Raw genomic sequence first — 27,298 nt, 5'->3', positions numbered from 1 at the left:
GCAGTGTAGAGTAGCACTTGTTGTTTGTCATTTCTCCGATCACAAATGCAGACATGGTTTTATGTTTACGCGGCGCGATACGATGCAGTGCGGAAAAAGACAGTATAAGTCATTATAATCCGTAATTATGTCCCCACTGGATGCAACAAATGCCTCGTTTATAATGGGTTTTAATGTTTTTTGTCTCGTCGGTCCGGCCGGACAGGGCATCACAGTATGATATGGGGGGTAACATTTAGGTCACTCGCTTGAGGTATTCGGCCAATCATAACGCACTGGATAGCTGGCCAATCAGAGCACACCTCTCTTTTCAGACCGATGAGCTTTGTAAAAATCAACGCGTTTCAGAAAGGCGGGGCATAGAGGAGAAACAATAATGTACAGTATGTGGAAAATAATGTGTTTTTTGAACCTTAAACAGCATAAACACATTTCATTACACCAAATACACAAAATAATGTTCTTTTTAGCAACATCATATGACCCCTTTAAGTTGTATACAGTTTATTATCTAACATCAAAGTTAATACAGAAATTGCTATAAAGTTTGAGATATGAAATGCCAAAAGTGAATGAATATAATCAGCATAAAAAAAGTTCTTAGACGAATTGTAATACTCCATCAATTTTCTAAGATTTAACAAGAATAAAACAACAATGTGGTACTTTAAAACCATAAAAAAATAATTTCTTAATTAATGGGTCTTCAAATCCGTTGTACTCACATTACGAATTCATGTGTTTTTAACGGGTTTCGATGCTTGTCAAATTGAAACTAAAGATCACAGGTGAATGCAGTTTCTTAGGACAAAAGAAGGGATAACGTGCAATTAATTTATGGATAATTGTGCTATTCAAGGTTTTATTTAATAATAGTCTGATAATGCAAACCTCTAAGTTCACTATTGATATTTACATATGAATACCAAATCTGCTGTTTTCTTATCCTATCCTCTTAGACAGTATCAGCTGTTGTAGGTTTTCATTGCATTCATCAGAAGTGCATCATTAAAGTTTGATTTCATCCTATTATTTCTGCTAGTAAAACATGCACACCTGACCTGAATATTGATTTAGGCAAAGCAGCCTTGTTTACACCAGTGGCTTGGAGCCACATTTCTTGTCTGTATAATTACATTCTGACAAATCAAACTTTCAAAGATAGACGTCGCAATGAAGAACATTGACATACCTCTACAGTGTAAAAGTCCCAGTATTCTGTGTACGATTTATCTGTACATTGTGACATTTTATTTGATCAGGAATGTATATCTCTATGAGTTCAAATGAGCTTACTTTACACTCTTTAGACAATAATGAGATATTAAGGTGCCCCAAATCAGATCTCAGATCTTGTATCTACCTGTCATCATCTACCCTGTTTAGCTTTCTGTTTGCAATTCAAATAGAGTAGAACTAAATTTATATTAGGATTATGTTTAATGTCATGCACCAGGGTTACATTCAAATAAATATTCCCATTTGTGTAATCTTGGATGTCAATTAAAAATAGCTTTAAACAGATTTCTTGGACATGTAACTTTTTTTTAACCGCAAACCTGTTGCAAGTCCCTGTTTTGGTTCAGTGAGGTTGTGAACTCTCGTTTCATTCAAATTTGGGAAATTTAGATATAATTTGTTTTTGAAAGTTGTCCTTGCATGACAAGTGCCTATCTGAGAGTACATAAGATAGGAAGGTCAGAGAATACATGCAAACATAAAACATGTGGGAAGGGTAACTTTTATTGTAATGTCAAAATTTTCAATTTAATTTCATGTTGCCTGAACTGAAAACAAATCATTTATTTCTTACATATATTTCCTTTGACAGTAATGGCTTTCATTGTAAATACGATTTCTGCTGTTTTTTATGTACTGACTGAAATACCAGCCAAAATGATTTTCTGTGGTAATCAACAGCATGCTACTACTGCATTCCTTTAATAGTAATTTTAATCTATATTTACATTCTCACAACCATGACTCACAGTATTAGTTAGGGCTGCACGATTATGACAAAACCTTGAAATTGTAATTGCGATTATTAATTACGATTATCACAATTTACATTGAATGATGTTTATACCATTGTTTTATGCAACTGCATGCCGTATTTTTAATTCACCCATTAATTAAACTTCTGTCATCATTTACTTCACATTCACGTTGTTCCGAAACCCACCGTTTTTTTCTGTAGACCACAAAAGGAGATGGATATCATGAACTACTTTGTTACTGTCTGCTTTCGTTGTATGGAAAAGAGAAGGATGAACATCCTCACAACATCTCCTTTTGTGTGGCAAAGAGGAAAAATGGGACTGAAATTACATGACAGGAAAACATTTGCTAAATGTATAGATGTAAATGTACATAAGAGTGAGTAAATGATTCAGTGAGTGAACTATTAATTTACTTTAGAAATCAGTTAGAAAACTAATAAATGTTAACATTTACCTTGTTGTTTTTTCATTTTCATTTTGCTTTCTACAGAAAAAAAAAACAGATTAATTGCCGTTATTTTATTCTATTGACACTTGTAGTTTTTAATCAGCATGTAGTTTATGAGAATTTTGTGTTTATGTTTCCTGCCTTGCCATATTCATATTTCTATGTTTCTTTGGAGTTTTTCCTTTCTACTCACATTTAACTTCGTTATTTTTAGATTATTCAGTTGTTTTTCATACGGTGACAATATAAAAGACAATTATTTAATTTAGCATTTTTCTGATTATTTGATTTACCAACATAGCTATTCATAACAAGCTTTTTCTATATGATACAGTGTTTCTCAAACAGTATAAATTCATCTTTTTACATGGAAATATATAGTTGCTTTTAAAATATTTATCACATTTGGAAAAAAAGCATGAAAACGTCTTGGTCAACAGACATTTACATCTGCTCTTTGTTTGAGTTCTCACATGAACAACGATGAATGAATGTGCGAGACATTGTCTAGTGTCAGCATTTGTTCATAACAGTCCTGTAACCAAATTAACAGCAAGAGGGCAGCAGACACCAGCTATGAACAACCTTTCAGAAGATGTCTGCTGCTAATGCAATATCTAGATACACTGTACTCCCAAATTCAGATCCTTTCCTATGTGCAGTTTAAAATTTAACACATGATAACTGAAGCATGTGAGTTAGGAAACAGTCTAGCTAGTAGTGAGCTTGTATGTTAAGTTTCATGGTGACGTGACTGCGTTTGTCTTCCTTTTCCTGTTTGTGTATGTGTGCTTTGGTCCTATTGGAGAGGAGAGATCTGGTGTATGTGAAGGTCACATGTACAGTAGAGCTGCACCGGTGCTGCAGACGCAGAAGAACAGTGCTGAGATAGACAGGGAACCCTGTGTCCGCTCTCCCTCAGCGAACACTGCGCCACACTGCACTCGACAGCATGCCTGTTTTCCTTGAACTAACACTGTGCACTGGAAGAGACTGCACTTTGAATATGTCCGCTATGATGCAGACATTACTTTATTTACAACCCCATCAAAAATACATTATTATAGTGTGAGCTTTTCTTATATTCTTATGATGCCCTTCAAATTATGTTTGCAGTCTGCAGCTGCCTTTCGGTTTCCTCAAATTGCTCCCTTTTTTTCTCTTGTTGTAACCAATTACACATTTCACCTTTAAATTAACTACCAGGCAGTGTAATTATCAGTGTGTCATGGCCTCTTCCTGCTATATGGTCTATTATGTGATGTTAAAGAGCATTAAGGGCCGTGCTTAACCTCTGACCTTTGCCTTCATCAGGGTCAGCAGCAGAATGAAGGGCGGAGGTGGAGGGAAAGAACCTCCGGTGGAGGGAGAGGTCAGCGGAAAGCGGCCCAAACGCAAGTGTCTGCAGTGGCACCCGCTGCTGGCCAAGAAAGCTCCAGACTTCTCTGAGGAAGAGGAGGAGGAGGATGAAGAGGAGCTGGAGAAGGTGAATGATTACACAAACTGGATTCACTTCAGTGCATTAAAGGGATAGTACACCCAAAACTGAAAATTTTGCCATTAATTACACATCCTCATGTCGTTCCAAACCCGTAAGCCCTTCGTTCATCTTTGGAACACAAATTAAGATTTTTTTATGAAATCTGAAAGCCTTCTGCCCCCTGCATAGACAGCAATGCAAAAGGTAGTAAGGACATTGTTAAAATAGTCCATGTGACATCAGTGGTTCAACAGTAATTTTATGAAGCTACTAGATAACTTTTTGTGTGCAAAGAAAACAAAAATAACGACTTCATTCATGCATCGTGGTAAAACTTTTTAGTAGATTTAAAATGTACATTTTTCACTCATTTACAATACAGTTCAAAAGTTTGGGCTCCAAAGTTTTTTTTTTACAGAATTTTCTTGTTCTCACCAAAGCTGCATTTATTTGATCAAAATACAGTAAAATGGTAACGTTTGAAATGGTAGTACAAATAAAAAATGTGTTCTATTTTAATATGTTTTAAATATAATTAATTCCTGTGATGGCAAAGCTGAATTTTTAGCATCATTGCTGAATGATTTCCAGTGTTCAGTGTCACATGATCCTTCAGAAATGATTTTAATATGCTGATTTGGTGCTCAAGAAAAATGTCTTATTAATGGCAATGCTGAAAATGGTTGCACGGCTTGATATTTTTGTGGAAACCGTGATTTTTTATATTTTTTTATTTTATAAATATAATTCAATTATTTGAAATAGAAATGTTTTGTAACATATTAGAAATGCCTTTACTGTCACTTTTGATCAATTTAATGCTGCTTTGATGAATAAAGCAATGAATTTGTATAAAAATCTTAATGACCCCCAAAATTTGGATGGAAATGTATATCGAGGGTTGTATAGACAGATATTTGTCCAAAAAAATTTTTTAGTATTAGAATAATCAATATCAAAATACCAATAGCATGTATCATATCGTGGTTCAGTAGTATTATTTTAGATGGGCTAAAATAAAGACTATTGAAATAGACCTTCCATTTCCGCCCAATCTGTTTCAGTTTCAAAAATGCGTCAGTACAGCAAAAAACAAAGCAACTTCCTATGGTCTTTAACGTTGCATCATTGTTGAATCATTGTCAGGCTCAGTCAGATTTGTAGAATATACAAATATATGTTTGTTTGTTTTTTGCATCTTTTTTTTTATCATCCATCTCTTTAAGAAAGTTTGTATGGTTAATGAAAGCAAAATGCTTTATTGAGGTATTTTAATTCAAAATACCAATACTTGAAAACCAACATTAGCAACAGAAAACCAAATTGAAACCAACAATAGAAACAGCATTAATGTCGACTCTTGAGTTATGGGTATGGAATCATGTGGCAGAAGCTAATGTCTTGCATTTTGGTCAATTATTTTATAGAGGAAGGACAAAAATGAACTAACTCTGTAGTTTCCTTATAGTTCAAATTTCATCCATATTGTTTCATTTTAATATTGTACTGTGGTAAAATATTGCAGCAAAAATATGTGAATAGGCTTGGTTTTAATCTTAGTGTAGCTTTGTCCACTGCTACTGAAATTGACCAGGTCTCTGTATGTCTCTTTCCACTTTCTCCTCACTTCTCTCCTCAGGAGCCGGTGTTATGTGCTGAGAGTGGAGCAAAGGAGGGAGAGTGTGGCGGAATGGAAGATGACAGTGAGGAATACTCCTCTGAACAACGGGCTCGCCGGCCCATGAACGCCTTTCTGCTGTTCTGCAAACGGCACCGTTCACTGGTCCGACAGGAGCATCCGCGACTAGACAACCGGGGAGCCACTAAGATCCTGGCGGACTGGTGGGCCGTACTGGACCCCAAAGAAAAACAGAAATACACAGACATGGCGAAGGAGGTAAAAATCAGTCTAAGAGAGGTAGACTATACACAGTAACCATGTTTATTTTTGTGGTCATAGTGATTAAATGTGATAGCAAACATAAAATTAAAAAAGCTAATAGTTTTAAACCCATGAAAAACAGCAGGAAAAAACTTTTAAAAATGGAAAATCAGTAGTTACAAAGGTGAAGGAAAATGTCAACAGCTGACTTGAATCTATTAGGCAAGGAAACCTGGGTATCATCTGCATAGCTGTGATAGGCAATTTGGTTCTTTCTCATTCTTTGACTTAGTGGGAGCATATACAGGCTAAACAAGAGCGGTGCAAGAATTGAGCCTTGTGGGACTCCGCATGTCATGGACATCCACTTAGACTTATGCTCTCCTATACTCACATAATTTTATTTGATTATGTTCTGTTTTATACAGTATAAGGATGCGTTCATGAAGGCTAATCCTGGTTACAAATGGTGTCCTGCCACCAACAAGCCAGTAAAGAGTCCTTCTCACTCTGTGAGTAACGCCCGCAAGAAAGTCTGGTCTCTTCCAACCAACCCTAGCAAGGAATCTTCAGTTGCCAAAAAACAGCCCAAAACTGACAGCACACCCCAACTCAACTTCGCCATGGCTGGTAGGAGCAAAACAAACACTTAAATGTGTCCACACATACACTACTGTTCTAAAGTTTGGGTTTGGTAAGATTGCGTTTATGAAAGAAGTCTCTTATGCTCACCAAGTTTGTATTTATTTGATCAAAAATAGAGTAAAACTATTGGGAAATATTATTACAATTTAAAATAACTGTTTCTATTTTGATATATTTTAAAATGTAATTTATTCCTGTAATGGCAAAGCTGAATTTTCAGCAGCCATTAGTCCAGTCTTCACAGTCACATGATCCTTCAGAATTCATTCTGATTTGGTTTGGTTTGTGGATAATTGTTTTTTTTTTATAAAATTCCTTGATAAATAGAAAATCTAAAAGAACACAATTTTTCAAAAATAGATCAGTTGTAACATTATAAATGCATTTACTCTCACTTTTAATCAATTTTATGCATCTATGCTAAATACAAATATAAATTTCTTACAAAATAATTAAAAACTATTGAACGGTAGTGTTCATATTCCTTCACCACACTATGTCTTTAAGTCAGTGGTTGTTTAACTGTATAGTTCAACATTTATTTACATCTTTTTCCTCTGCTGTGTTTATAGATCCCAATAAGATGGGTGGCTTAAGCATGCTGCTGTTAGCAGGGGAGCACGCACTGACCACCAGAGAGGTACAGTAACATCATTTTAATACTTATGAAAAAACCTTATTAGGCTAAGTGCAACCTTTGATCAAATCAAGACAGCCAAGACCCCTTTTTGAATAGCAAACTTAAGGACTGTGTGATGTATTGCTATATTTTTATTAATGTTAGGAATGCGCTGTTTCATACTGATTATTGGACAGTAGTAGAGATTGTGTTAAATCATTTGTATTGATTGATTTTGGATGTATATTTAATGATTTTGGATAGTTAAAGGGTTAGTTCGCCCAAAAATGAAAATTCTGTCATTAATTACTAGGGCTGTGTGATTAATCGAAATCGTCATAAAATTGCAATTTGAGTGTGCGCGATTTCTAAATCGCTTTATAGCACGATTTTCCGCGCCCCCGACCTCCCGCAGTATGCTATGATCGTTTCCGCACGGAGTCTATTTCTGCTGTGCTGCACGCGCTGAAAGTGACAGCGCATTATTCGCGGTAAAAAATAACATGGATTGGCACGGAAATTTAGTAATTACACCATAAATGCATATAATTAGAGTCTACTGTTTCACAGTCAACACATGGCTTTTTGGCTAGATTTAAAACAAGGAAAAGTGCACTTTTAGATAAACAAGGCAATAATAGATGGCACTCGTGGTGGTAGTTAAAGTTATATTTATTGAGTTTAAACGTGAATATGTCTATGAAAGATTGTATTACTGTACTGTGATAAAAGAGAATCACAATGCTGAAAAAGCATTTTCAGAAACAACGTTTGGATTTGAAATCAAAATAATGGATAAATGTTGTGTTTGTGGTAAACAGCCGCGGATCAGGAGCGGACTGCAAACGCGTCCTGTGCGAAAGCAAAATGAGTCCGTGCTGCTTCTGCACCGCATACACATAGGCTGTATACGCACTGACGGAGTATGAACTTGGCGCAACAAATCTAGTTCAACATCTGAGGCAACGCCACAGAGCTCTATGACCAATGCATGGCAAAATAATTACTCACCCTCATGTCGTTCCAAACCTGTAAGACCTTCGTTCATCTTCGGAACACAAATTTAAGATATTTTTGATTAAATCTGAGAGTTTTCTGACCCTGCATAGACAGCAACACATCTGACACGTTCAATGCCCAGAAAGGTAGTAAGGACATTGTTAAAATCGTCCATGTGAGGTTACGTCACGGACACTACGTCCATGTTTTTATACAGTCTATGCATTCTGTGCGCAAAGAAAACAGAAAAATGACTTTATTCAACAATTTCTTCTCTTTTTCCCTTTTCATTTTTGGGTGAACTAACCCTTTGATTTGGAATGCTTATTTCTCGTATTTTTCCATTTAGATTACCTGTGTTGTAATCTAATACTTACTAAAAGTTAATCTTTAAAAACTGATATAAAAACATGATATAATGATATAAAAACACCTAAATGTGATCTTTAGCAATTCTCAAAAGGAATATTCATTTTAAAATTATTTATTTGTATTTTTTAATCTTTTATTTTTTATTTGATTAGACAAAACTGTATAGAATTTTACTATAAGCCACAGTATGAAAATAATTATTGTCTTGGTAAAATATTGGCTAGTTAAAGGGGTCATCAGATGTGACATGCTTTTTTACAAGTTGTTTGAACTGAAATGTCTGTTGGCAGTGTGTGTACACAACGACCCTATAATGATAAAAATCCACCCAGTGTTTTTTTTTTAATCTTGTTAAATCATTTCCCCTTTCTCATATCAAGCCATTCTCAGATGTCTGTCTGTGTGATGTCACACAGACCCAGGCCCTCCCACGATTGTTGATTGACACTAACATTTTACCTTAGACCCGCCCTGAGTGAGCTGTCATCAGTCTGCCATTGTTTCACCGCCGGAGCAGATGTAGACAAGAATGTCTCCTAAGCTATTGAGGTGTTCTGTTGTTGGATGTAATAATGAACATAGCAGTCGTAATTTACTCATGACATCTGAGCCGCTGAAGACGCAGTGGATTACCTTTGTTTTTGAAGGGAATGTGCCCCCGATCTACCTAAATGCGTCTATGTTTGTGCGAATCGTTCGTGATCCAGCCTCACCTACAGAAATGAGTATAAGGTTCTTTTATGAATCTTTGCAAATTGCCTTTCCTAATAACATGCTAGTTAGCAAGTTCCGCGGCTAAAGTGAACAGTATCATGAGAACGGCTCGTCACCCCACATAAGAGAGGGGCGGTGTCAGCAGAGCTCATTAGCATTTAAAGGAACATGGACTAAAACGGCTTGCTGAAAACAGAGGTGATTTTGACAAGATAAAAAGGGTGTTGTTTTACACTACCATTGAGAAATTTTAACCAAAGTATGTTATAGACTTTTCATTAAGACCCTAAAGTATCATATCAACTTGTGGAAAATGGGCATCCCCAGATGACCCCTTTAAAATAATTAAAAATAAATTTAATAGCAGTGCAGCCACAATTAATTTCTGAAAAAAAATTATTGTAGTTCATATGCAAGAAGCTCGTATGCAGATCAAAACAGCCTTGGAAAACACAAATAAATCAAAATAATAACATTTAGAATGGGTTAAAGTGTAATTGCATATATTCATATGCAGATTTTGCTGTAGAAACACATACGTCAATATAACCACAGTCAAGTTAAATTAGTTTTTAAACCAAGAACACAAAGAAGCCTCTAGATGGGAATAACAGCTATTAGTCTAGATTCATGTCCTCGTATCTTGATGTGATTGAGACAAATCTGCATCATTCTGTACTCACGGCAGACCTCTGATATAATGAGCACATGATCAGTGCTCACGTAAATAAACTGTGACAGGCCCATCTCCACGGATACGGCAGCCGCAGCGGGCTGTGACTAAACAGACTGGGATGACTGTTTTGGGCCCCAAACTGGGTTTGTGTGCCATTAGGAGGTGCATAGACTTCATAAATTGTAGAGCTTTATGAGACGTTGAAGATGCCTGGCCAAAGTGTGTGTGTGTGAATCAGGGATGTGAGCTGTTTGTGTGTGTTCCTCAGACTCTCACTCCTGTTAATCCTCTGTAAATTCCATTTTCCTGCCACTAAGTGATCCTAATTGCCTTCGCCGCAGTGCATTTGTCACTGAAGAGGGCCACGGGAGGTTTATACAAAACAAAAGGCAGCGCCTCGTTGTTTTGCGGACAAATCACATTACATCATCTGTTTGGTCTTGTTTGAGGGGACAGGGCTGAATTCTTTACCTGTTGACTTTCCGTAATGTTTAACCAGGAATAGTCTTCTGAATCTCTGTGATGTCAAACAAAATTTCACACACAGGTTGATCCAAAGCAACTGTGCATGGCATTAGTGCACTACAAGTCAATGATAAATTAAAAGTAACACCATGTTGAAGTTGCTTCATGTCAATAGTCTTCTTGTTTCTATTTTTTTTGTGCTATTTAGCTAAACCAGTTAATTAATTTTTCCAGTTTGCTTAAAATAATGCAGTAATATTGTGTGTGAATGTATGTGATATTTCTTGTGCCCAATGCAAGGCAGTCCTATTTTTGTGGATAACTTGTTTTTTGCAAGAAATTAATACTTTTTTCAGCAAAGACACATTAAATTGATCAAAAGTGACATTTAAACAAAATTGTTTAAAACAAATGTTCTTCTTTTTAACTATATTTATATATATAAAACTTAAGTTTTATAAGTTTTTTTTTTTTTTGCAAGAAATTAACTTTTTTCAGCAAATACACATTAAATTGATCATTAAATTGATCAAAAGTATATTTAAAGAAATGTAAACAAATGTTTCAAACAAATGTTCTTCTTTTGAACATTATTTCAGTATAAAATTAATATTTTATTTGGAAGCAATTTACCTTTTTTAGCAAATACACATTAAATTGATCAGTGACATTCAAACAAATGTACTTCTTTTTTATTTTTATTTTTTTATTGTTCCAAAGTATTTTTATTGAATATTTTGTCAAACATGAGACATATAATACAGTTAGACATCTTTTTAATTTTTTAGATAACATCCCTACCCACAACAATTCCCCCTGTTGCACAATTATACATTGGGCTGGAGGGGATTTTTCTTTCTATTTGAGCAGTATTAACCTCCGGGCTAAAAGCATAGCAAAAGCGATCAGATTTTTCTTACTTTGATTAAAACATAAGGATCGTGGTATGATACCAAATATTGAAATTATGGCCTCAGGCTCTATACATGTCTTTAATGTATCAGAGAGAAATTTAAATATCAACTGCCAGAAGTCTTTTAATTTTGGACAAAGCCAAAACATGTGAGATAGTGTAGCTGGCTAAACAAATGTACTTCTTTTTAACTTTATTTCTGTAGTAATGACTGCTAAAACTTCAGCTTTGCCATTACATAAACAAATTATATTTTATATTATAATTGGAAACAGTTATTTTGAATTGTAATAATATTTAACAATATTACTGTTTTTACTGTTGTTACGTGCAGTCATGGTGAGCATAAGAGAAACATCTTACAGAGCCCAAACTTTTAAACACTACAAAACAAATATTTTATTTACAAATATCAAATATGTGAATTGATTTCTCTGACTTACTTCATTATATGCATTATTTAAAGGCACAATATGTAAGTTTTCGTCGCTAGAGGGCGCATATTCAAAACAAACAAGAAACAAAGGCGTAGTTTGATGACGCCGTGACTGAGTGTGGAATCATGGGAGTTGTCGTCTTCATCCCCACAGCTGATGCAATCCGACGGGACTCGGGCAGAAATCATGTTAATTGATGAGCTAATGTATTAAAAGACGTATTAAGGTTACTGTAGTATGAAGCAGGGTGGGGCTAAAAGTCGTGGAAGCGAAACGAGGCCGCTGGAGTGATTGCTAATGAAGGAGGAGCGCGATACACGGCTCGATAGCAGCAGAGCTTTTATTATGCCACAGTCGACCACTTCTGCTTCTTCTGGTCATGCGTATGTGGGGTAAAACAGCGCTGTTTTATACTAGATACATTTGAGTGTATTGAAAGTTCTGTTATAATGCTACTCTGTGCGTTCGTCACCTGTCTAATAAAATGCATAACATATTAAAGTGTCTTTGGGGTTTCCATGTTTTCAACAAAATAAAACCGGAAAAATCGAGGGGTTATGACGTCATTGGCAGGCGACACAATAGCCGGGTTTTCATCCAAAGTTGCGAATTTAACTTATGCGCAAAACTGGAATATCGCATAAAACATTTGCGAACAAGCATCGTTTCCATCCAACAAGTCAAAGAGAACAAAATCGTCACTTCCTGATAAACTGGCACTATAAATCACTAAGAAAATTAGGAGAATATAATCATTTTCATATATAATAAATTACTTGCGCCTCAGAGCGAGCAGACGAAATACAATGAATAAACATTCATTGCTTTCGGAGGTGGATGCTGCTGTTTGGGAACGCAGTCGTGTAAGACATTTCTGGGAGGCAATTATACAGAAATACTTAGATGACAGATTTTGCTCGTGCATTTCGGAATGACCATAACAACATTTCAGATGCTGTGGATTGTGTGGAATGAGATCGGTCCGCTAGTCAGGTTTTGCCGTCCCATAGCGCAAAGTCACATGACTTTTTTGATGCCCTTGGAGGAATTTATTCACAAAATGCATTTCCATCTCCCATTATACGCATCAACCATTTTTCGCACAAGTCAAAAACCACCTCAAGCGAGCATAAAAACGTTTTTGCGAATTAAGGGATTTTTATTCGAAATTGGGCGTTTCCATCACTCGTTTCTCATGCAATACTTCACAATGCGCATTAAAATAGGGTGATGGAAACATAGCTAATGACACTATGTTACACTAGTTAAAATTGCTTATTTCTCTGGATTTAAACATTCTTCAAAACATTTGGGATAATGTCAGCAAAATATATAACACTTTTCTAGTGGTTTTGGGATATTTTAATAAAAAAACTTACATATTCTGCCTTTAAATAACCTTTAACCATTATATCAAAGCCAGGTCATAATGTTTCTGGTTTTGGACCTAAAATATATATATTGTACATTATGTAACCATATGTAGCATTGCAACTCAGAATAATTTATTTAAATTACTTATTTCTAAAATAACCTGTATCAATTGACTTCAGTGAATACAAAGTAGTAGACTATAATTAATCAGCTTTTTTACTAATGCCGATGTCTAGATTCTGAGGTAATGTGCAACGGTTTCCAGCGTAGACACCTAAAGCTGTCTCGTTGTCTGTCACTTCCGGTAATTGATGGGTATTTTTTTATTTTATTGAATCTACCTGTGGCTTTTCCATCAAACTGTCAACAGAGGGAGGTGTTGAGTTGTAAATGTCAGTGGTCATTTCAAAGAGGATGTTGATTCGAGGTAGTTTTCTTTTATGGCTTTGTTCTGCTTTACTGATTTCATTTTTTTTTATCCTTTCGTTTTAGATTTCCTCCAGCTCTTCCCAGACAGGATGCACAGATGTTGCTAAGCACACTGGGAAATCAGCCCTTTTCCAGCTGGCTGAGGTGAGACCACCTGAAGACTTGTCAGTCCTTAATAAAAGACCCTTAAAACCTTCATTAGCAGTGAGACGTCTCGGATATGGGTGGTTGGCTGTGTGTGTCCAAATGACTTGCTTAATGATCTAAATGCATTTTGTTGAAACTCATGTTTTTATTCTTTCCCCTCAGATTTCTTCCAGTCCGGTACAGCCAGCCGGTGGAAGTAAGAACGCTGAGGACACAAGCTCTCTCACACATGTAGAGGTGAGGGTTTTGGACACTCAAGTGAAAGAAGTGCTACATTAATGTGGAAGATTTCCATTATCTTTCGAATTTAAAACTGAGCACTCATTCGGTTCATTTTAATGTCCTTTTTAGGCCTCTGGACCATCTCAGCCAAGTTCACCAGACCTGCCCAAGAGTTGTGTGAAATCACCCTTGTTTCAGCTGGCAGAGGTACAGATGAACTCTCCTAGAGACTCCATTGTCCCCCTGTCCATCCCACTCTGAATGTTTTTCGTCCCACCTTACCTCGCTCATATAGTGCAGATACAGTCATGCTATGCTAGGAAGGAATTATTCTTAAATGCATTATGCAGTGTTCACATTGATTGTATATATATTTTGCAGTCAGTGACCACAGCAGAAACCTTTAGTAACTCAAAAAGTGTCAATAAAATGTCCCACTTCTTCTTTTGCTGGTGTGTTACCTGCTAGAACACCAACTTCCTCCATCCAGGCAGCCATTTTGATACTCCTGAACTTCCAGTCATTGCTTTTGTTTTCGTCATTTCTCTTCAGTGTCATTAGCTCTAAAGGCCATCTGCTAACTATTAACTTTTCATTTGAGCAGTTTGCACTTTCTGTTCTTAAATTGTGGCACAAAACGTGACAGCATGTGACGCAAGACTGATTGTATTAGGCAGTTTTTTTACTGTTAACCTAAACTAAAACTATTACAAATTGTTTTCCGTACTTAAAAGAAAGCTAAAAAAAAAACTTTAACTTAAAATACTAGAGTGAAAATTAGAAATGTTGCTTTGGCAACTAACTGAAACAAGTTTAAGGTGAGGTACTAAAATTACTAAAACTTTAATAAATGAAATATAGAAATATTAAAATAAATGTAGAATAAAAAATAAATATAGAAATATAAAAAAATATATATTCAAATATTACAAATAAAACAAAAAACTAAATTTATAATTAAAACAGAAAATAAAAATGAAAAGCTAATTCACTGTCTAATTAGACAGTGACCTGCAGCCATGTAATATTATAAAAACATTAGACTTATTAGTTCTTATTAGTCGTGTTTACTAAGGCAAGCATCACTATTGCTTATAAGTAGAGTTAGAACAAATCATTAATTCTCAGTTTTATATATTTTTTAATCCCGCAGATTAAAAAAAATCCCATAGACTAAAATCCTAGCAACTAAATGGTATGTGAGTTTTGGCAGTGAGTTTTGCATGTGCGAGCACCACTCACCATCACAACATTGTGATTTAAATCAGAATTGTATTCCTCTCTGTGGGTGAATTTCCTAACGAGTTGTCCGAATAATTTCCTATTCCTCTGTTTATTGCTCTTGATATGTGTGTTTTGTGTGTCTCTGTAGCAGATCTCCTCCAGCAGGTCTCAGTCAGCGTCTGAGGTGAGGCAGTGCGGCCAGTCGGCTCTTTTCCAGCTCGCTGAGGTACGTCACCAACCCACATACAGCACAATCACTGCCCCGGGTTACACAATGATGCAAGTCAGGAGGATGAATTTTATGCTTACAGTATTTGATGTTATAATGCAGAATTAAAGCTCAGTGAGGCAGTGGCTGGTGTTGACCGGTTGGCATGAACAATGGCAAGCAATGTTATGTAATAAATCCTAGGAGAGTTCTGAAGCATTGGCTGCCACCTGGTGGGTGTTTATATATCTTAAAATCAACATGAAATTAAAACGAACCCTTTTACTTTCTTATTACATGTTCCTGGTGTAATTGTGAACAATTCATCAGTACATGTTTTCTGAAAAGTGTAAAAATCAAAATGTAACCTAAACTCTTTAAACAACTTTACTTTAGAAAATAAGATAACATGTATTTAACATTTATGCTTTTATATAAAATAATATTATGAATAATACTTTTTAAAATTATTTTATTCATAATTTTCTTTGTTGTTTTTTTATTTACATTTTTTTTTTTTTTTAATTTTACTTTTTATGTTAAATCAAGTGAACAATTTACCAAATGAACATTTGTATTCAAGAAGTATTAAGTTTAATAAATACAATTAATTAATTCAATTAAATTAAAATGATTTAGAATTTATTAAAATTATCTTTTTTTCTGTTTCAAAACAATCCACTAACAATTATTTGCTGAAAAATCCTAATGCAATTATTTTATCTGTATTTTATCTTTACCAAATGAACAAAACACATTTTTATTTTTTATTTTGCTTTTTTAAACACAATAAAACAATCCGAACTTGATTTAAACAATTGACAGGAACAAAACTGACTTAATATAACACTTAAGAATGACAGTAACAAATAAATAGTTAAAATTATTTTATTCATAATTTTCTTTGTTGTTTTTTTATTTACATTTTTTTTTTTTTTTAATTTTACTTTTTATGTTAAATCAAGTGAACAATTTACCAAATGAACATTTGTATTCAAGAAGTATTTGCTGAAAATTTGTTTTAATATCTTATGCAGTACATTTTAAATAAGATATTAGAATTTTTGATTTAGACCTGAAGGCACACTAGCAACTACTATTTTTATCAAAATTTTCTAAGATAACTCAAAACAACTTGGATATAAAAAAATAAATAAAAACCAAAATAATATATACATATTTAGGGTTTAGACACACCGAGACATCTTAGACTTTACATGCACTCTTAAGGAGACAGAGCATATTTGACATTATGCTTATCTCTTTATACCATTTTCTCAAGCAATGTAAGAAAAGAACCCCATATTTTGATATTTTCAGATCAAGGCGTCCTGAGACTCTAAATATCACACGTTCATAGCTAGCAATATTGTACATGAGTTCTAGCCATTCATCAAATGAAGAGGGCGTAACAGATTTCCAATGTCTCAGAATGACTCTACATCCAGACACCATAGCTAGACGGCACCATTGCCTTTGTTGCCGGGAGAGGCATGCATCTTCTGGTAAATACCCAACATACAGAGAGCAGGGTTCTTGTGTAGTGTTAGGCTGAAAATGTTATTAACAAAATGTACAATTTTTTTCCCACAGTTCTTTAACCTTATCACATTCATACAACATATGAACCATAGTACCAATATCAAGTAAACAAGTTTTGGTGATTCAATTTCCAACTTTCTTTAACAAATCTAAGAACAGGATTCTGGTCAGGTACTGGTCAGGTGAGCTGTGTCAAGAAAGCCTCTGTTGGAAAAAGGGGCCAACAGTTCCTTTTCAATATGCACCCACGTAGGGGCTACGTTAGGCGCCATATTGATTTTAGTCCACTGAGAGAGCCCACCCGAACTTTTAGCAGAATACAATTTGGTATGATTAAAAAGGGGTTTCTTCCCTTGCCAAATAAAGGATTCTGCATTCTTATTGTACTTCTTCAGAAGTGATAGTGGTAATGCAAGGGGAAGCATATATGACAAATAATTAATTTTGGGAACAATTATCATTTTAACAAGATTAATTCGACCCAAAATAGACATTGTAAGTTTGCTCCAATTCTGTAACAAATTTTGGATCTCTTGAATAACTGGTTGAAAGTTAACCTGCATAATTTTTTCTAATCCAGGTACAAGTTTGATTCCCAGATAAACTAACCCAGATGAGACCCATTTAAATGGCCATTGCACTTCTAACATATTATGTTTTTTAGACAGAGGCATTACTTCTGATTTACTCCAATTAATTTTATATCCTGGGATTTGAGAAAAGTCATCAGTTAAAGAGCACATTGTGGGTACTGTTATTTGTGGATTACTAGAGATAAGTAAAATATCTTCAGCATACAAAAGTATTTTATGCTCCTGCTGACCGGCCATAACACCTTTAATATTTGGGTTGCTGCATATATCTACAGCCAATGGCTCTAAGACCAACGCAAAAATGAGGGGCGAAAGGGGGCACCCCTGACAAAACACATTTTTAAATATATGTGCTGAAAATTCGTTTAAAAATCATATTCATATTCAACAGATTCACATTTTTAAGGATGTATATATGTTTTAACTTGAAACAAGATAAAGATACTAATTAAGAATTGCATTTGTGAAAGTATAGAAACTTCAAAAATGTCATCATTCAAACATTTACTAATGGATCAAATCCAAGGGCCTACTTTTTTATCCTGTTTCACTTAGCAATATGTCACAGTATTGGATTAAAATGGGTTGCGAACATAGTCTCGTGTTGACTTCCAGGCAGCTTATATATAATTTTTCCCATAACCTGATGTGCTTGTGTGTGTGTACATAGATGTGTTTGGCCTCTGAGGCTGAAAAGATGGAAGCTCGATCCTCCCAGCCCTCTGGTGGTTCCTCCTCACTCTGTGCTCAGCACAGCTCAAGTAGCAGAGTCACCACAGAACACGAAGACACTCCTGAACTTCCTGTCACCACATCATTATCATCATCCTCTACCTCCGGATCCACCTCGTCCTCCCCTACTGACACCACCCCATCTGATCTCAGCCCGTGTAAAACGCTGAAGAAGAAGAAAAAGAAGAAAGAAAATAAAGACTCGGACGAAAATCCTGCATCGCCCAAAAAGGCAAAGAAGCGCCATTCGCCCGAGTCGGACCTGGACAGCGTGATGTTCACCATCGAAGCAGTAGCAAAAGGTGCTTGGGGCTCAGAAGAAACACCCAGGAAGAAAGCTCGTCCCTCAGGGAGTGAGAGCAGCCCCACAACGGACCAATCTCCAGCGGTGAAGAAGAAAACAAAACCTAAACCGAAAAAACAGTTGAAGTTAAAAGACGATGATGCGGAGGAAGAGGAAGAAGGGGAGGAAGAGACCAATAAACCGCAGGATGTAGAGATGAAAACTGAGGAAGCTCCTCTGACCCCTAAAGATGAGTGTGAGAATGAGCCGGACATGAAGGTGGAGCCCCCTATTGGCGTGGAGGACTCGTCACCACACTGCTCTCCTCCTCATCCTACAGAACTGGAGGAGAAAGACACAGACACCAAACCACCTCAGACCAGACAGGAAGATAGAGAGCAAGATGTTAAGCCAGAGACCTGTGGGTCCAGGAAGTCAGAACGAAGCTGTAAAGGAGCGCTTTATAAGACTCTGGTGTCCGAAGGGATGCTTACATCACTGAGAGCAAATGTAGACAGAGGTAACGCACATCCCACAGGTTCCTTTCCTGTTTGTTGATCTTGTCATAGGTGCTGTGTGACTGGATTTGAAACTCATTACACATTAGTTCAAACTGATCATGTGGAGCAAATAGTATCATGGAAAAACATACTTCCCCATTTATATCTCCTTATTCTGCAAATATGCCAACAACACAAAAATAGATTAGGTTGTGCTTCCTAGCATTTTCTAAGGAAGCCTTGTACCCTTGTAGGCCGAAGTACAATTTCAGCATCATGATGTTTATTTTTATATCATATTATACTGAATATCATTAACATTTTAACTTAATATGACTCAATTGGCCTTTATCTCAAGTAATTCACATATACACTAAAATCAGGTGATACGGTAAATTAAAAAGTGCTGTTTGGTTTTCTGGTCTGTGTTGTAGGGAAAAGAGGGTCCATGCGAGGAAGTGTGTCCGATCATGAGGGCGGCTGGAATGACGAGAGCTGGGGATTTTCTCAAGCTGCTACCAGCAACCCAAAAAAGCTCAAGAAGTCCAAGTCTAAAGAGGAAACCACCCCAGGGTGAGCTGTAATTCCTCCTTTCACATCACTGAATCTGCAGGGAAACAGTGATTCTTCTCCTGCAGAGTTTATTTTATTTGGGCTGCGACTAACAAGTTTTTTTATAATGGAATATTTTTTCCTCTCGATCAATCAGGTCTTTAAAAAAAACGGCACGTTATTTTCTGCATTTTTGGGGGGGGGGGAACAACAAACAAAATCACATCTTGCTCAGTGCTCCTTCAAACAACAAGCAAATTTAAGGCTATAAAAACACCTAAATATAATAATGAATGTATGTTATACATGGGGTTTTAAATGTAAATTACATATGTATTTGATATTTGATATTTAATTAAAAGTGCCATTTAAATAGATTTTAAGATTATCAAAACAAACTAAAATGTTCTATTATTAAAAAGTAACAGAACAGCTTAAACACCCTAGTGAAAAATAAATATATGTAATACATATAAATGTATTTGAAATACATTTATTTCATGCCAAGTATACTACAAATACCTTTACATATTTATGTGTTTAATAAAAATACTCTGCAATTGGACTTTTGGTATACTAAACTGGTATACTTAAATTCTGATAAACTAATTGTGTACTTAATTGTGAAAGTAGTGCTGAAGTCCAACTAAAGATATACTGAAGTATATTTGATTGTGCTAAAGTGGAACTATTGCAAGTATGCTTCAGGTACACTTTAAATATCTTGCATTTAAAAACTGATATTATTCAGAGATCATGCAATCCCCATTAAAAAACATTTTAGGTTTAATATTAAGAAATATGCATTGTGCACAAGTAGTACTCCAAATAAAGTTTAATTATAATTTTTATAGCAGTAAGTCTCAAGCGATATGTCAGTAAGTACATTTGAACTATACTTAGTATGAAATAAATTACAAATTTGTTGTTGACTTTATCATTTTTGATTTTTAGTGATTTAATTGATTAGTTGCAGCCTGATTCAACATTGATTATTATAGTGGCCGAGAAGTGCAACGACAGAAAACACAACGACAAATCAGACAAACCAGAAGAGGTAGGAATAGTTTGAGACAGCGCCATTGGTGTGAGAATAGATTACTCACCGCTGACTGGACGAGACATCTGTCAATCAAGGTAGCCTATACAGGAAGAACAGCAGACTAGTGGTAGAAAGTTCGGAGAGGGTCTTAAAGTAGCACAGTTTAAATGTATTGTATGAATTGCCCTTACTATGGAAAAAAAAATATGCATGTACATTTACAATACTTATATTATTGAATCAGATTACAAAAAAATAGTTAACGGTAATGGGAGGGTGTTTCTAATACAGTGTCTATGGGAGTGATGGTAAATTTGACAGTTCTCTCTTCTGACTGCCGTTCAGTCTCTCTCAATCTTTTTTTTTTTTAAAGTCGTGAAAACACTAGATCGTGGCAATTTTCTTTTGCTATTTGAGCAAATGAGAATGCAAAAAAAAAACAGGCAAAGGTGTGTTAAATTGGGATTTTTGTGGGGCAGAGAGAATTTAAAGGGGAGAATATTAATACAAAATATTAAGAGTTGAACAGTCTTTTTAATAGGACAATTAAACTGGAATTGAGTTATATAAAACAGCATTAAGGGTGCTTTCACACTAGCACTTTTGGTGCACACCCGGGTTCGATTGATGTCAGAGTTCAGTTCGTTTGGATGATGAATGCTGTCTTCTGAACTCGGGGGCTCACCCGCAAACCGTACCCGAGTCCGCTTAAAAAGGGTGGTCTGGGATACGGTTCGCTGCTGATATGAATGCAATCGTACCAAATCACAGAAGTGAACTGCTATTAATGATGTATTATTTGATAAAAAAATGTGTTTGTGTGTGTATTTCACTTACTTTCCTGACGAGCGTAACTGACGCGCTGCAAGCAGAGAGCTGTATATCTAATTTCATTGTCGTTGTGTTTTCTGACTTGTTAATTTGTTTTCGGATTTGTCATTGCATTTTCTGACTTGTTATAATGTTTTCGAAATTGTTGTGTTTTCTGAATTATTTTGTTTTTTAGAATTGCATTTGTAATTTGCAATTAAAACAATTTTCAGAATTGTGATTTGTTTTGCACTTCTCGGCCACCGTAGATTATTGATTGATAATGTAATTAATATTAGCTGAATCAGTATATTTGACGTTGAGGCTAACTTTTGGGTTTGCCTTTTTTTATTAGGTTAATTGGAGAGTGTTAATGGTCTAAAAAGACTTAAAACATTTCTCAGTTTCTGTGCATTAGGTTAGCTTGATAATTAAGGAGTCCAAAGAGTTTTGTACATTTCAAGCATGTATCATACTCATTTTTGCCATCCCATGATCATAGTTTCAGACTAAAATTGCAGAATAAAATTTTTGAAGAACATTCCATCGTGTTTCTTTGTGCAATATTAAAGTCAGTTTATCTAGCAGACGTTAAATCCAGATGAGCCGACTTTGCACAGATGGCTAATTTTTTACTGTGTATAAAACTCACAGGCTAGGAAAGCTTGAAGAGGAGTTCGAGAAAAAGTTCAACAGCTTACCGCAGTACAGCCCCCTGACTTTTGACAAAAAGAGCGTGGCGGTAACCAAGAAGAAAAAAAACAGTACATCCAGCCCTCCTGAACTGCCCAAACCCTGCAAGGGTGAGTTCACTGCATGCATGGAAACTGACATCACATCCTCCTGGCCCCCACACTCATTTCCTCATTTGCTTACTTTTTTAGGAAGTAGTCATCTCATGTTCAGAATGACATGACTTCCACCTAACATAGCATGCTGTGTTGTATTTTTTTTGTTCTTGTTTTATTGCTTTTGAAATTAGGTTCATCTTCATCTCAGAAAAAGACCTTATTCCACAAGATAGTGAACAAGTACAAACACAGGAAGGAGAAATCCAGTGCCGCAGACAAAGGTGACGCCCCCACAGCCATTAGATATCAGCTTCATTCTGTGTTCAGATGGCAAGACTGTGTGAACGAGTGCTGGAAACTGTGCTTGCATGGTGTTGGTTGTTGTTTGTCCGTGGTTTAGCCCAGTGTGCCTCAATGTTTCCTGCCGCATAGCAGGGAACGCTGTCATATCTAGGTCACTGTATACTCTGGTTATCTTAAAGGGGCACAGGTGTCACAGTTATGTAAATACTTTTGATGCAACCTGGTGTGGTGTAGTACAAGTGGCACAAGTTAAATGCAATATAACATCCTAAAGCATCATTCATTGTCAGGCATCTGCATTAGGACTTCCAGGTCTCATTTTTGACATATTTCACATGTCCCCACTCTGTTCCATTAGATGTTGTCCCAACTGACCTAACTGTGGGTACAGAATCAAGTTCAGTGGTGAAGTCGGGCAGTCTGTGTGTGTCTCCCTCTCCTGAACCCCAGAAGGTTCTGGATACGCCTGTGGGTAGTCAGAAGAGGAAGGCCAGGAAGAGTAAAATCACACACTTGGTGCGCACGGCTGATGGCCGAGTGTCACCTGCAGAGGGTGAGCTGAACCCACATTGTCCTGTTACAACATCTTATTTATGATTTCTACACTGATAATTTCTTGCAGAAACGCTCTACACCCATGTTCTACTTTTGTTTTTCAATGTACAGTACATTGCTATTCAAAAGTTAGGATGTTTTAACGTTTTTGTTTTTAAAGTGTCTTTTGCTCACTGAGGCTGCATTTATTTTATCAAAAATACAGTAATTTATTTTAAATGTTAAAAAAAATGTTTAAAATTTATTTTTTATTACATTTTTTTTATTTGAAATCAGTTTTTATTAGTTATGCATCCTTGCTGAATATACATTTCTATTAAATATATATATATATATATAATTTAGACTGAATTCACAGATGCATCATGTAAAAATAAAGTTAGCCACTGATGCCACTTGCTACTGTTGAAATGCGCTATTCACAGATATATTTCTCACCTTTATACCGCAACCAAAAGTGGCCAGTGGCCACCAACAAAAAGGTACTAAGATAAAATAAACCACATTAAGCTGTCATCTCAACATAGTGGATCTTTCTCATGTAGAATAAAATGCATATTTTTTTAGCCAGTGATATGACTGGATTTTTTATATCATGTGAGTGTGCATCCCTTAGAAACATTAAGATTGTTCATCTCTGCTGTCCTGCCAATAAAAAACATTGTTGAAAAATCTAAAATTCTTTTATTACTCTCTATTACAGCAGAAGACAAATCCAAGGATCAGACCAAGAATCAGGATGAAAAGCCATTCACTCAAGAGACATTATGCAATAGGGGGGTCTGCTACAATGACCCCAGATCAGCGGAAGCGGACTTGACGGATGCGCCCGGCGGCCTCCCGGCTTTCTTCAGCTTGGCTGCTCTGGCTGAGGTTGCAGCCATGGAGAATGTGCACAGGTAGAAGGGAAACCCTGCAGTCTCATGGCTGAGATGGTGTGTGTCTGTTGATAATAACCACCTGTGTGTTTGTTCCAGAGCCCAGCATGCTGTGGGCATCCCCACTGAAGGTCAAGTGAAGGACATGGCTCCTGTGCTGATTTCCTGTGCGGACCAGTGAGGCCTCAGCCTGGCCTGGGACGGGGTTTAGTCCGGACTGGGCTTATGTATGGACATGCTGGGGCCTTAATCTTGACCCTCGGCCTCAGATGCCGGGGGGAAAGAGCGAACGAGAGTGAGAGAGACTGGAAAGGGATGAGGGAAGCTCTGAGCCGGATGAAGATGTTTTATCCCAGAAGCTTTCACCTTACACCCAACCCCATCCTCCCTCCCTCTCACCCCCTCAGGGCCCTGGGGGAGCCAATTCTGGTCCCTACGCCTGTTTCCTCTGGTGGCTCCGGACCAGTTATCAGACTTTACAATCTGCAAGAAATGGCTACTATTTAAGGTCAAGTTTTGCCTACAAAAAGTGCATTTGAAGCAAGTGCTCCCTCTTGGTCTTTCTCTATCTTTACGTTTCTGTTCCTGGTCAGCTTCATTGCACAAACGTCTTTTTCACACAGCAGCGTACACCTCTCAGTCAGAGGAATGTTTTGTGGCTTCCTGCCCCCCTTTCTTGCTCTGAATCTTACGAAGAGAGAGAGAATGAGTGTTTTCAGACTGCTTAACCTCATACCTCACAAACCTGTTCAGATTTGTTCTCTGCACAGAAGCACCACCTTCACCTTCATAATGCACAGTCGATACCTAGATGCCTCTTTCTTTCAAGCAATGACCCTCAATGTGTCCGGTGCCTCTGTAGATGACAGTTGTTCAGAGATAAACCACTTGTTTTCCACTCACAGACAGCAGCGATGTGTCGGGGGCAAGCCGGATGTTTGCGCAAGCTGCGCTGCGGTCGTTGAGCAGGGTCCAAAATTAGCACTTGCAAAGCATTGAATATTTTATTATATTAATTTACATTACCGTTCAAAAGACTGGGATCTGTAATAATGTTTTTGAAAGAAGTCTCTTATGATCACCAGTGTTGTATTTATTTAATCAGAAATACAGTAAAAACAGTAATATTATGAAATATTATTACAATTTTAAATATTTATTTTCTATTTTAAAATATAATTTATTCCTGTGATGGCAAAGCTGAATTTTCAGCATCATTACTCCAGTTTTCAGTGTCATGATCCTTCAGAAATCATTCTAATATGCTGACTTGGTGCTTAAGAAATATTTCTTATTATCAATGATGAAAACAGTTGTGCTGCTTAATAGTTTTGTGGAAATCTTGATACTTTTTCAGGTTTCTTTGAGTAGAAAGTTTAAAAGAAAAGCATTTATTTGCAATAGGAATGTTTTGTAACATCATAAATGTTACTGTCACTTTTGATCAGTTTAATGCATCTTTGCTGAATAAAAGTATTAATTTCTTTCAAAAAAGAATTACTGACCACTTTTGAACGGTAATGTATATTCTAAAAAAATAACATTTCATATAAATTTTTTTGTAATGTGAAATAATCTGAAATAATTCATATTTTTGGTCTGCATTTTTTTTTTATTCATTAACTGTTGGCAGTTGAAAAGAGTTAATTTTAGACCCTGCCTACGAGTGTTTCTGACTAACTGAATCACCCGATGGAAAGCCAGTCGAACCTTTTTATATCGTGACACCCCGTCACTTTTAGCTCTGCGCTCTTCTCTGACATGTACAGCTATCAATGAGTTCATTATCAGAGCAGTATGACGATACTTGAACGAAAAAATGCATTTTATGTCAATACTTGACCTTACTGCAGTGTGTAGCGTCTTGCTGGCTAATCCAAAAGAGTGCTACTCCTCTCTAATATAGTTTAATAATAGACACTGCACTAATTTTTAGCTACCGTAGACAATGCTTTTAGTTGTCGTTGGCTTTCGTTATAATGGCAAGTTTTGTTTTTGTTTTAGTCTCAAGTTAGCTTTTGTATCATCACTGAGATACTCAGCCCTCGTTTTTTTTTTCCTGTGCCTGAGGCTGTAGATGCCATTCTAGCTCAAAGATTTGCTGATTCTGTCCATTCCTCCAAGCACATGGTGAGAGAGAGTTAGAGGAAAAGAAAACAGGGATTGATGTAGAAGAGAAAGGTGTTCTCTCACAGACACACACACACACAGACTCGTTGAATTGTGGGAGTCAGCATAGCATGTTCTCCTGCGACGTGCACATCCTGTGTTTTAGGCACTTGTGAGTCAGACCCTTGCAGGGTCATGTTCTGGTCTTTAAACCAGATTGTGTGCTGTCAATGACACATTGCAAAAAATCATGTTCTTATTAGTATGTTTGTCTCATGAACATATCTAAAAAATTTCTTCAAACCAGATCAGTTTATTTGAGAAGCAAAATAGTGTTTGGCTTTCCTCTCCCTTTTTTAAAACAAAAACCTCATGACATTTTGTTTAATTTATACTGAAAAAGAAAGACAAATCAGATTAATTCAAGATAAGTGGTGGGGTTTTGATTGAAGTGAATCGTTTTTTCTTTATGATTTTATTAAAAAGATTCTTCACTGATTCATTCAGTGAGCTTTTCTGCAGGTTGCATCACTATGCCAGTAAGTGTTGACAAGCAAATGTCATTTTGTGAGTTATGAGGAAGTTCTGAATCATTTACTGTACTTAACTGAATCTTAAAAAACCACAGTGTTGTTCACAATCAAAACAAGTCTTTATTCAAATGTGAGTGCCTACAAATTGGAGAAAGGAACATGTGAATGATTCCTCTGCTTAACGGATTCATTCAAAAACTGATTTGTTCAATTTATTCTTGTATTATCTTGCGCAGTTTTGCTTCTCAGGTAATTTAATCTTGTTTTAAGGATGTTTGGATATATTACTGGAAAACATTTCTGCTTAGAAACTGATTTTTGCAGTGCACATCAGCTCCCTGGGTTCTTGGGCTGGTTCGAACCTCAGACTCTGCTTCCTGAATCCCTCTTGAGGTCGTAGGGAGCCTAGATTAGATAAATGAAGGAATGCTATAAGCCAGATCACAGGTTTAAAAGCCGCACACTCTTTCACTGTTCAAGTCCAGCTTTTTCCTTTTTAATAAGACGATTGATGTTCTTTTGTTTGTTTTGCTTCGATTTTTCTTCTATAAATGATAATGTCTGTGAATTTATGAACTTATAACTAATAAGGTTTTTTTGTACTTCTTCGAAATACTGTATTTAATTTGTTCTCCTTAGACCACCTTCTTTAGGGCGCTGTTTTTCCTCGCTTCGTTCGTAACGTTTCGTTTAGAAAACTCTACTGGATCGAGATTGTTGTCAAAAGCTCATATACAAATATCTGTTTGTGTGTAGCTTCGTTCGTAACATTTAATTTAGACACCTCAGCCTTTCCTGAGGTGTGCTCTACTGGATCGAGA

General features: G+C 36.2%; 1 protein-coding gene across 4 annotated transcripts in view; it reads left to right on the top strand.

Moving 5' to 3' along the window:
* LOC107693960 (HMG box transcription factor BBX-like) overlaps window positions 1–24,817 on the top strand; it is a 34,530-nt gene extending 9,713 nt beyond the window's left edge. For 2 of the 4 annotated variants that reach the window (XM_016493541.1, XM_016493540.1), the window contains exons 3-17: window positions 3,763–3,934; window positions 5,568–5,825; window positions 6,239–6,440; window positions 7,028–7,095; window positions 13,517–13,597; window positions 13,763–13,837; window positions 13,952–14,029; window positions 15,195–15,272; window positions 18,060–18,924; window positions 19,339–19,477; window positions 21,963–22,111; window positions 22,291–22,380; window positions 22,761–22,955; window positions 23,661–23,856; window positions 23,935–24,817. In XM_016493541.1, coding sequence (XP_016349027.1) covers window positions 3,776–3,934; window positions 5,568–5,825; window positions 6,239–6,440; window positions 7,028–7,095; window positions 13,517–13,597; window positions 13,763–13,837; window positions 13,952–14,029; window positions 15,195–15,272; window positions 18,060–18,924; window positions 19,339–19,477; window positions 21,963–22,111; window positions 22,291–22,380; window positions 22,761–22,955; window positions 23,661–23,856; window positions 23,935–24,016 — 2,715 coding nt within the window. In that variant the 5' untranslated portion in view covers window positions 3,763–3,775 and the 3' untranslated portion in view covers window positions 24,017–24,817. The remainder of the gene's footprint in view (window positions 1–3,762; window positions 3,935–5,567; window positions 5,826–6,238; window positions 6,441–7,027; window positions 7,096–13,516; window positions 13,598–13,762; window positions 13,838–13,951; window positions 14,030–15,194; window positions 15,273–18,059; window positions 18,925–19,338; window positions 19,478–21,962; window positions 22,112–22,290; window positions 22,381–22,760; window positions 22,956–23,660; window positions 23,857–23,934) is intronic. The other 2 variants (XM_016493542.1, XM_016493543.1) reach the window with 2 other exon arrangements.
* Window positions 24,818–27,298: the final 2,481 nt, after the last annotated feature.

Source organism: Sinocyclocheilus anshuiensis, unplaced genomic scaffold (genome assembly GCF_001515605.1).
Source record: "Sinocyclocheilus anshuiensis isolate Anshui unplaced genomic scaffold, SAMN03320099.WGS_v1.1 scaffold694, whole genome shotgun sequence".
In the NCBI taxonomy this organism is placed as follows: Eukaryota; Metazoa; Chordata; class Actinopteri; order Cypriniformes; family Cyprinidae; genus Sinocyclocheilus; species Sinocyclocheilus anshuiensis.
This window is presented reverse-complemented; position numbering and strand designations above follow the sequence as displayed.